The 12,096-nt window shown below is 40.1% G+C and overlaps 1 protein-coding gene across 5 annotated transcripts in view; it reads left to right on the plus strand.

Annotated features, from left to right (window-relative positions):
• PNPLA8 (patatin like phospholipase domain containing 8) overlaps window positions 1–12,096 on the plus strand; it is a 365,367-nt gene that overhangs the window by 48,549 nt on the left and 304,722 nt on the right. For 4 of the 5 annotated variants that reach the window (XM_044087422.1, XM_044087420.1, XM_044087424.1 and 1 more), the window contains exon 3: window positions 893–1,042. The exons of the other annotated variant lie outside the window; for it this stretch is intronic. In XM_044087422.1, the coding sequence (XP_043943357.1) occupies window positions 893–1,042 (150 nt within the window). The remainder of the gene's footprint in view (window positions 1–892; window positions 1,043–12,096) is intronic. 5 annotated transcript variants of the gene reach the window in all.

The raw sequence follows: 12,096 nt of genomic DNA on the forward strand, positions 1-12,096 counted from the left end.
TTCCATTTCAGACATTAGACATGCTGAAAATGTTCAAAAATGTAAATGTAAAGTTGATTTATTGGATGGTGAATGGGTATTTTTGACACTAGCTTTATTGAGAGCAGCTAGTATTGATTTCCTGTGAGATCTATGACCAACAGTGAACATTGTACTAGTCCACATACCCAGTTGTCAAGTTGACCAACTAAGTAAATAAATAAGCAAAGAGGTTAGGTGCCCATTGTTGGTGTTGTCCCCTAGATCACTTCTGTCCTAAACAATGGTTATAAGATGTCGGTGGTGGTGACAAGGATAAGAAGGATGGTTGCCAAATTTGACAGATTTGGATCATTGGGGGATTGTTGGGATTTTGATGACTGTCATGTTAATAGGTTGTGCATAGAAAAAGAAAAACGTCCTGCTGATTTTTAGCCAATATGCCAAAAAAGTGACAGGGTGAACTAGATTTTATTTCATTTTATTTTATTTTTTATTTTAGTGGCAGTACTCAAGAACATGACGTTCCCAGTTAGGTTCTGTGAAGTTGTGTCTTTTTATGGGTGCGGTGGCAAAGATTAATGTGGATGGTGGATGTCCACCTTTAAAAGAAGAATGGAAGGATCGGATGTTTTACAGACGACATACTGACAAAAGTGAAAATGTTCCATATAATCTTGTGACTACAGGGAGAAAATATGTCTGGCAGTATGTGATGATGCAGCTGTGTTTATCAAGCTGAAATCTTAGTTGATGTTTTATTGTAAATGAATAAAGTGCTTAAAAAAAGTCACCAAGTAATGATATCTGCCTGATGAATGTTATCTCAGTCTGTTACTGTGGTGAGTATTTCACACAGGTGCATTGTCTTTTTGTGAAGCGTCATGGTTTTTGTTTTCTTTTTTACTGATAGATCATTGCACGTGTAAGTGTGGACAACAGAACAAGAGCATTAGTTCAGTCACTTCGACGTAGCACTGATATCAGAATATGTATCAATAAAATAGAAGAACTTAGTTATCATCTTTTGGAATTCCCAGAAACCAGAGGAATTGCCATTAAGGTATGAGATGTTGATTGTTTTAGCCTTTTCACTGTTATAGCATTGTAAGGTAGTGTGGCTACTTGAAAAGCTTTTTTTTATATGTATATAACATTACAGCAGTAACAATTAAACCCACATTGACTTCTAGTAACACATATTAATTATTTTAAATGCAAACATAACAGTTGCAGTAGCAAAGACTAAGCCTCCCACTCTCACCCTAAGACGATAGTGTCGGACTTGATTGAAAAGCAGAAGAACATGAAGCTATTTTATATACAAGCAAGCACCCCTGACACAATGCTGGATACCCACAATTTGTGGACATCAAATAAGTTACAAAGCACTGCCTGTTAACAGTAAAGTAAAACGTCCATTAGTGAACTGTTAAAATGCCATGCACCATGTTTTGCCCCATTGATTTTAAGTTCATGTTAATTTTTGTAAACAAACAAATTATCATTCAGCATTTTTAGTATAGCATGCCTTGTGACTTCATAGAGTTCATATTATATACTTTCCATTTCTTCCTGCAAAATGGGAACAGTTTAATTAGCATAACATGACACGAAGCTCAGTTCAGTAAGTCATACTGTCTTCATCTCTACAGGAAGTCAAAACAAGACTGATTTTGAGTCCTCATTTGTATTCACAAGATCGTTCAGAACAATTTTGAAAGGACTTAGTAAGCAACTATGTTTTGGCAGACATTTGAGAAAGACTGCTAATGTGACTTGCAGTGTGAGTGTGTATATATATATATATATATATATATATATATATATATATATATGTATATAGATATACACACACACACATATACATATTTCTGTGTGTTTGGATGTACTGTGAAACATTGAAGTGTACAAATGTCGAATGGCGAAACATTGATACCAAAAGATTGAAAAAACAAAACAGTTACGTTTTTTGCAAGGTTGCAAGCTCCCTGCACCACCCTGTGTTGGGGGGATACACCCCTGCTAATTATGTATGCCATCTCAGAGATCGCTGTACAGTGAGCAAAAGAGCAAATTCCCCAACACCTACTGTTCATCATAATCTCACACAGAGTTGATACCAGCAGAAGCAATCAGATGAGCTTTGATCACTTCTGCTGGTGCAAAAAAATGGTGTGTGTGTGTGTGTGTGTGTGTGTGTGTGTGTGTGTGTGTGTGTGTGTGTGTGTGTGTGTGTGTGTGTGTGTGTGTGTGTGTGTGTGTGTGTGTGTATATATAGATATATATATATGAGAGAGAGAAAGATATGCAGCTATATATATATAGTGTATGTATGTATATATGTGTGTATACATACATATATATATATATATATATATATCGACAGTTCATTTCACTGACACTCAACTAAGCAGGCCCGATTCACTGAAAGTTCATTTCATTGACACTTCATTTCACTGCCACTCATTTCGTCGACAATGATATATGGCCTATTCCCTACTATAGAGTGACCCTGGAGTTAGAATAGATAGTAAGGGGGGTGTGGGCATTGTAGTCAGGGTGTTCAAGATACAGACTGTCCTATCAGAATAAGAATGTTGCACAGAAAGTTTCTGCAGTTCAGGTTGGCAGTAGTAATTTTCAGTTCAAAGTACTACCCTTTGATCTTTTCTCTGCCCAATCATAATTTCATTGCTCAGATACGCATACCCCCCAGTGATAAAGAGTTTAGTTTATTGGAGTTTGGTTAAACTTGCATGAGGGAAATTTTGCTCCATAAAAGAGCATTCAGGCTGCATTGCTAACTTCAAAAAATATTATTTGAACAGACAACCTAATCAATTTGTCTGTTTAAACCATTCCTTTCCAGAGCTCTTGGATATTACATTTTGTCTTGAAAGAGTTTTTTTTTTTTTTTTGCTGAGATGGATGGAACCCATATCCCAAACAGCAGTAGACAGTTGGTCCTATTTACTGGTCTATACAAACTAAGTTGGACAGTATTGTTGTTAAGTGAAGCATCAACATTAGGGAAGAACCAGATCCATTTTCATTTTTCAAGACATTGTAATATACTGGACCTTTTCAAGAAATGAGTACTTGTGATTCATTACTTTTCAAACCCCAGAAGGTTTAATCTCACCTGTGGATTCCTTCAACAACTGCTGCCACATTGGGCATAACTGGGGACTTGACTCTTAACTGATGAGGCTTGGGATATCCCCAAAATGGATATTTTCACCTCCCATATTGGCCAAAATCTTCCTGTTTTTTATTGTTTTGAGTTCTCATTCTGTCACAAGAGAAGCTTTTGGCCTGACCTACAAGTTTTTGTGTGTCTTTCCTCTTTGCCTGTAATTCAGCTATGTTGACAGTCAGGAGGAAGCAGCTCAGAATGATCGTTTTATTAATTATCTGGCATATACAGCATTGGATCTGACATCAACGAGCTCTGACTGCTAGACTGATACGACTAAGTTTGCCAGTGCTAGGATCTTTAATTTCAGCAAATTCCCAATTTTCTGTAATGAAAAGATCTTTCCAAAAGCTTGTGTTCTTTTCTGCTGTGAAGTTATGTATGTATACTTCCAAAATTGTAATCTGTTTCAGAAACCTCTGGATTTAGGATTGTAGTTTGGGTATAATTCCCCTCTGTATTAAGAGCTGCAGGAGTTTCCATATCTATGAAAAAGTTTCCCAGGCTGTGGGAGACTTTCCCCTGTACTCAAAGTCCTCTGTGCAGAATAATGTGCCCTGTTACTGTGTTTTTTAGTGCTTTGCTGGCTATTAGTAGCTTATTTTCCTCCTGTTAGTTTGTTTGCGTTTATTGTACTGCAGAGTAATATTCCAGCATGAGGACTTGTGGGACAGGGGGGTGCAGTTGCTGATTGTACATATAATTCTATGGCTGTTACGTTAAGTGTGAACACAGTTGTAGAAAGCAACTTCCATCAGAGTAGTCTCACCTCTGTAGAGGCAGCAGTAATCTAGGTAATAACCTCTTTCCCCCAAACAATCACTATTCAGCAAATAATTATTTTTAGGCACTGTTTTGCTTAGCTGCCATTGCTTCAGTCTAACTGTGCGTCTGCAGTTTTTTTCTGTTCTCGTTGTTTCTTAGCTTAACCAGTTAACTAATTAACATCCAGCCTCAGTGAAATTTCACACCTGACATTTGCAGGTTTTCTTACTGGATGGCTTTTGCAACTAACTGTAAACGTTTGTACATATTTTGAGAATTGTAAGAGTTACCAAAAAAGTCTAAATACAAAGGTTGTTCAGCACATGTTGCTTTTCACAGTGATAATAGCAATTTTGTCAGAAATAAAGTTGTTTTTATAACGAGCACTGAATTAAACAAAAGTGTTGTTTATTGCCATTATACCAACAGTTGTTAATGTCTTTCTAACCATAGTAGATGTTAATGTGACTTTTGTTCATGCAGATGTGATCTTCAGTTTTGTAGGTGTCGCTCCATTTTTGAGATATTTGCGTAGTTGTAATTTGCATGCATATCTGTTTATTAAACAAAAAAATGCAAATGTCTGTAAAGAAGTTCCAGATGGACACTGACTGTCAATGCAGAGTGTTGCACCATTTTGTATGCTTTCATTTCATACCATGGAGTACCATATAAATACCTCTTGGTTCAAGTTACTAATGTAATTTATTGATGTTAAGATACAGCAACTACTACTAATATTTGAGAAAAATAACTCACATTTTCACAGTTAGTGAGTATCCTGTTTGACTCCAAGACGACACTGCATGTAGTAGTTACAGGAATAATAATTTTCTTGGGTGGCGAAAGCCAGGGTACCTTTGGCTAGGCTTATATAGGCCCTAGGGCCAATAGCCTAGTACCTACCTATGAACCTATGAATGTAATATTTATACATATTTTATTCTATGGCAAGGCTAGCCACCAGGCAACATGTACATTGGCTGTAGAAGAGGATCACTGCTGTAGTGACACCCTGACTTCATGTGGAAAAATGGGGGAGGAGGGGTTTTGGATGGACAAATGTTTGGATGGATGGACAGACATACATATGCTTGTTTATCAATAAAACACCTACAGAGTGATGGTAGGCCGACAGCTTTAAGTACCTTTTATTTGATACCATGAAGTAGTTCATAAATTCCTGCTAGATGATGATGTTAATATAGCACTTATTCATAACTGGCAAAAAAATAAATAAAAGACAGAAAAGAAAATCAAGCATTCTCACTTCCTGAATACCACATTTGCATCAGGAGACATTCTTGAAGTGTGGACTGAGTTGCCCTGTGAAACGTTGTTCCACAGTGCTACTTGTGTGGACATTGCCAGTGCTATTTACATCAAATATGTAAGTATGCATTTATTGTTAAACAAGTATAAATATCTGCAAAGTAGGGGTAGTTGGACAGAAGGTAGCACTGAGAACTTCCCCACCTTTATGTAAGCTTTCATTTTTAATATTGTGAAGTAAACTTTTAGGGAAAATTAGTAATACAGATTTTAATATGATACACATTCATAAATTTGACAGCAAATCAGAGTAACTTTTTGTCTCAAGTTTTCTTAAGCTTTGTGCTGATTGAACATATAAAATGCTGTTCCATGAGCTTCCAAAGGGACACTCCTTGAGATAGTAACATTAAGTATGATAGCTATGCATATTTTATTGATAAACAAAGCAGAGGTATTTGTAAAGTGGTGGTAGACGCTACCTATCAGGGTGAAGTTTGTGTCATTATATACCCTTTCATTTGGCACTATGAAGTAGTATATAAAATCATTTTGTTCAAGATATTAATAGAAATATTAATGCGATAAGAGTGTCTATTCATAATTTTGAATGAAACTGAATCAGTGTCTCACTGACTACCCAAATTGACTCAGGAGCCTTTGCTGTCCTATGTACTGTCCGGCCTGTGAAATGGTTTTCTTCAAAGCTTTCAAGCAGGCACTGCCTATGGTATGCACAGTTATCATATTTATGTAAATATTTTATTGCTAAAAAAGTATAACTATCTGAATACTAGTGGTAGTGAGATAGCAGCTATAAATGGCAATATGTTGAGCATTATGTATGCTTTGATTTGATACTGTGATGACCCATATAAAGTCCTCCAGGTATAAAGTATAAAAGAAATGTTAATATGGCACACACTGTACTTTTGCATGAAAATAAGTCATGTGGTCTTAATTACTGAGCACCCAGTTTAGGTCTGATGCCTTTCCTGACCTTTGACCTGACTTGGCCTATGAAGCTATGTTCCCAGTGCTTCTGAGTGCACATTGTCTAAGAAGCTGGAGAACTTACTTAGCCACGAATACCATTACATACGTGAAGGTTTCTATCTGCCCTGCAGCAGACTGACCCACAGTGACTCTTATTACTTAAATGTATAATATAGACTGCAGTTTGAGGCAAAGTCATGCCATTCCAGTCACGTCATTGGTATGACTACAGTGTAACAGTGCATTTTATAATGGTTTCTAATAGCAAAAATAACTTGCCAAAAATGTCCAGTTTAAAGAGCAGACTGCATTCTACAGGAGGTCTTTCTGCTTTCATACAGCAGCCGTAGTTCCCATGAAAATGATGAAAGCTTGAAACACACTTGCACATGCATAAGGATGCCATGGGGTGTGTGAATGTATATTCTTAATATACTGATACAAGCACATTTGCACAACACAAATATATGTTACATATACATACTGCAATAGTAATGTGTGTGTGAATGAGAAGACTTTAACCCCTGCAGCTAGCGGTGCTGATATTATCGACGGCAAAGCATTTTCCACATTGTAGTTAACGTGATGCTAAGTATTCCATTTGCAGGGTATTTTGTGAAGGTGATGACTTGTAGCTGTCTAACTGGCGAAGGCTAATTAGTACTTAACAGCAAAGACAGATCCGTTAACCCCCATAGCGTGATGTTTTCACTTTTCTGAATTGAGTCACAAAGTAACACAACTGGGGTTTAAACTTTTCACACTGTTATTTTTGAGGAATTCAGTGCAGCTAGCACTGAAAAGAAAAAAGGTATAAAAGAACACACTGTCCAAAATCCAATCACTTTATTCAGTTTTTTGCCACAAAAACACATGATTATCTAATATATTTCAGGTACCACTATTTTCACACTGTAATTGTATCACTGTAAGGTTTCCATTAATTGCAAAGGGAGAGGGAGAGAGCAGGAAAAATGACAAATAATCACACAGCAATACGATGTTCGTCATGTTTCACTGTTGCAGTCATTACAATTGGGTTATCCTGCTGGCAGGCTACCCACAGTCGGCCTGAGTTCCAAAGTCTAGGTCCGGCGTCTGTTGCTGTCACCTCCTCCATGACGTTAGTGTGCCAGGGGTATATAAGATGCAGCCGACACCATTTTCTTCAGTCTTTCTTGCCACACGGTGCCCGAAGCAAAAGCAGTTCGCAAGTGCCGGTCGACCGACTCCTGCGATTTTCAAATTCGAATTTCAGATCCGAAGTCTTCATTAAAGCTAAGTACCCTGTTGGGGAAACTTTTTTCTTGCTCCAGACCGATGTCAGAAAAAGTTAATAATTGTATTTCTTGTGGGAAGCAAATACCTAATAAGGATTTTCATTCTTACTGTATTCCTTGCCTAGGCCCTGACCACGATGTTGCTAGTTGTCGGTTTTGTGCTAGATTTAACCAATGCACTATTAAGCGTCGGTACGATTTTGCATTTCATTATTTTGGCAGAAGATTTAACTATATAATGCCGTCGGAGCAACCGACTACCAGAGTTTATAAAAAGCACAAAGAAAAGGACAGGCACCTGAGGTCCAAAACAGACGACAAGGCTTCTGCTAGGCCTGTCGCCGGTTCTCAGTGAGGTGCTTTCGCAGCCCCTGACGCCCGCTACCTCAGAGCCACAGGCTGCTTCCGACTCCCATGTGGAGCCGACTAGGCTGCTGGAAACTCAAGGTATTGGACACTCGTAAACTATTCCCTCAGATGGGTCCGAAGCCGCTGAGCTGGCATCTGCTTCTGAGGCTGTTTTCAGGCCTACACAGTTATATGTAAAACCAACTTCAGCTTCAAAGGCAAAGACTAAAGCAGCTCTAAAGACAAAGAAACAAGTACAGCATTCTCCTGCACAGGCCTCCATGCCTAAAAAACAGATGCTTAAAATGGCCGAAGACCTAATTACTTTGATCAGGGGTTCCCATCCCCCTCCTGATAAGAGGCCTAGGCAAGAGATAGAATATGCATCTTCAGATCAGGTTTCCATTTCCTCTGATTCCTCTTCTGACCAGGAATATTATCTTCCTCCCTATGAGGATTCTGATGCTGAAGAATCTATTCCTTCAGCCTCTCCTCCTGAGGATTATTCTTTTGGGGAAACCCCGCATACTATGAGGGGACATTTCCACTGGGAGAGCCAAGATTACTCAGAATCCAAGAAAAGGCTCAGAGACTTCCTTTTATTACCTCAGCACAGGCCCCTTGCTATTCCTCCTGTTTTAGACATTGTAGATGATGTTTTTTCAGAGTCCGGACTGCCTCCTGACTCTTTGTCACCAGCTCCTGTTAAGCCAGACAGATACTACAGGGTTCCTGATTCACATAAATTTCTTTATAAAAACCCTGCTGCAGACCCAGAAACTATCTCTCAGGGTCCCAAAGGGGTCAAGGCTTCCCTGCAAAAAACCCTATACCCTCTGATAGGGATTCAAGGGCCCTGGACAGATGGGGGAAAATGATTTTATACTTCTGCTACCTTGGCTGTAAGAGCTTTAAATTGTCAATTTCATATGCTTAAATATCAGCAATATCTAATGTCACTGCTTAAACAAAAAATGTTGACAAATTCAGAATGTGCAGAAAACAAAGAAATGCAGGATTTATTGCATGCTGCTGAACAAGTAGGAAAGCATACCTTGCAATGTGGTTTTGATTCACTAGAGGCCTCTTGCAGGGCCGCTGTTACAGGTTCTGTCATTAGGAGACATGCTTGGTTAAAAGAACAGAATCCGCCCGATCATGTTAAAGCAAAATTATTAGATGCTTCATTACAACATGATACCTTGTTTGGTGTTAAAGCAGAAGAGGTTTTGAAGAAAATGGAGGACAAAGCTAAATCTATGCAAACAGTCAAGGATTTTTTACAGGTACAGCCTCCCAGATTTAGCAGGAACTGGCCTGCAAAGAATTGGTCCTTTCCAGGGTCAGACAGGCCACAAAGAGGTAGATACAGATGCCCCAGGGGCAGATCACAGCCCCAAGGCACATACAGGCCTAAACAATGGGGTGCTTCAACCTCCAAAAGTGGAGAAGAAAAATCACAGCCTTACAGGAAACAGTCTCAATGACTTTCCCCTGCCAGCACCAAGCACGTATTTTCTGGCAGCTCCCTTGGGAGGAAAACTAGCACTTTTTGCTCAAAATTGGCACATGATCACTCAGGACAAATGGGTCTTAAATATCGTATCCTAGGGCTACAGGTTCCATTTTCACACCCTGCCAAGGCCAAACGGTATGCCAGACCTGCCACGCAATCATTGGGCAGAGGCACAAAAACAAGTTTCATCCCTCATGGACATGAGGGCCATTCAGCAAGTACCACAGCAAGAGCAGGGACGAGGATTTTACTCAAGGCTATTCTTGGTGCCCAGAAAGGACAAAACCTGGAGACGAATACTGGACCTGTCTATCCTGAACACATTCCTGGACATTCCAAAATTCAGAATGTTAACTCTACAGCAGTTTCTGCCCATGCTGGGAAAGAAGGCTTGGCTTGTGACTTTAGACCTAAAAGAGGCATACCTGCATGTCCCAATCAGACAATCATGCAGAAGATACCTCAGATTTATAGCTGGCTCAATGCATTACCAATTCTCTGCACTGCCCTTTGACTTATCTACTGCGCCCAGGGTCTTCACAAAGTGCCTGGCACCAGTAATTGCTTTTTGCAGACAAAGAGGAATTCAGATATATCCTTACTTGGACGATTGCCTTATTCAAGCAGAGAACAAGGACATTCTACTACAGCATCTGGCGTTCGTAAAAACGTTATTAGCAGGCCTAGGGTACACAGTAAACGAAAAGAAATCAAAACTCGTACCCTCTCAAGAGATAATATTCCTGGGTGCAAGCTTAAATACAACTGCCCAGATGGCTTATCTCACGCCAGACAAACACAGACAACTGACTACTTATTTCAAAATGTTGGCAACAAAGACCCAGTTATCTGCAAGAAAAATTCTGCAGGCTTTGGGCTTCATGGCATCCTGCATTCTGCTAATTCCATATGCAAGACTGCATATGAGGAAACTTCAGTGGTATCTAAAAAGTGTTTGGACTCAACATTGTCACAGCCTGGAAACAATAATTACCCGCATTCCCTACCTGCAACAGGAGTTTCGATGGTGGGCAAAAGCCTGGCACCACAACACGGGACAGCCATTCACCTTACCCACAGCCAGGCAGACATTGACAACAGATGCATCAGATTATGCCTGGGGGGCCCATATGGCAGGAAGATGTATTCAGGGCACATGGTCCTCAAGTCAAATGCATCTACATATCAGTCAAAAAGAGATGCTAGCAGTTCAAAATGCCCTGATAGCCTTCAAGTATCTACTTCATCCAGGACAACTACTGATAAAGACGGACAATACCACAGTCATGTGGTACATAAACAAGCAAGGGGGCACACATTCCTATCCCCTCTGCAGACTGGCCATGAACTTGTGGGACACAGCATTGACTTACCAAGTACATCTGCAAGCACAATTCCTGCCAGGAAGGATAAATACTCTGGCAGACGAACTAAGCAGAACCTTAATGGATCCCCACGAGTGGAAATTGGATCCACAAGTCTTCAGCATGATAACAATGACCTGGGGATACCCGGACATAGACCTATTTGCCTCATCTCATAATTGCTAACTACAAAGATTCTGCACAAGGACCTATCACAAGCAAGCATGGAAAGTGGATGCTCTATCTTTCAGCTGAAAAAACCCAACAGTATATGCTTTTCCTCCTCTGCCTCTCCTCCCCAAGGTACTCCTCAAGGTCAGACGAGAATCCAAAAATGATTCTGATTGCCCCAGACTGGCCCCACCAGCACTGGTACCCAATCCTAAAGAGCTTGTCCCAATGCCTAGCTTGGACACTACCTCAAATTCCTCACTTATTGACTCAACAAGACAGTCGGATACTGCACAGCCAACTCAGGACCCTAAACCTGGCTGCATGGCGGATAATATAGCCATTCAAGACACACCTCTTTCTAAAGCAGTTATGGATGTTATTTTGGAGGCCAGGAGGCCTAGCACCAGAAAATCTTATGCAGAAAAATGGAAGAGATTCTGTGCTTGGAACCAGGCACAAGGCATTGACACGATTGTTCCAAATATTCCTCAGATTTTGCAATACTTAACTGAGATGCTGGATAGAGGCCTTTCCTTTTCATCCATTAAAATTGCCTCTGCCATTTCAGCTCATTACAATACAGAACCACCTATTTTTTCTCATCCATTACTAAGGCAGTACCTCAGAGGGACCAAATACATAAGACCCCCAAGGAGAGCACCAATACCTGCATGGGACCTCAACTATGTCTTGGAAAAACTTACACTGCCTCCCTTTGAGCCAGCCTCTGCAGCGGATATAAAATTCTTATCCTGGAAAACATCTCTGCTCCTAGCAATAACCTCCGCTAGACGAGTCTCAGAGTTACAAACACTCATGGCTGTGGAACCTTTTATCATTTTCCATCCTGACAGGGTTTCTCTGAGGACAAACCCTACATTTATGCCTAAGGTAGTGACCAGTGTGACCCTTAATCAAACAATTCACTTGCCTACCTTTTACCCAAACCCACAGAATAAGGGTGAGAGACTTCTGCATTCTTTGGACATTCACAGACAGCTACGCTTCTACTTGGACAGAACCAAAGCTTTCAGAAAGACTGAACAACTTCTAGTAGCATATGCTGCAGGATCACAAGGAAAGCCTATCTCAAATCAGACTATTTCAAAGTGGATAGGCCACTGCATTCGTTTCTGCTATTCACAGCATGGCAAATCAGTTCCTAAGGGCATTAGGCCACATTCCACCAGAGCAGCAGCCACT

The sequence above is a fragment of the Protopterus annectens genome, chromosome 11.part0 (assembly GCF_019279795.1).
Source record: "Protopterus annectens isolate FY-2018-M chromosome 11.part0, PAN1.0, whole genome shotgun sequence".
Lineage (NCBI taxonomy): Eukaryota > Metazoa > Chordata > Ceratodontiformes > Protopteridae > Protopterus > Protopterus annectens.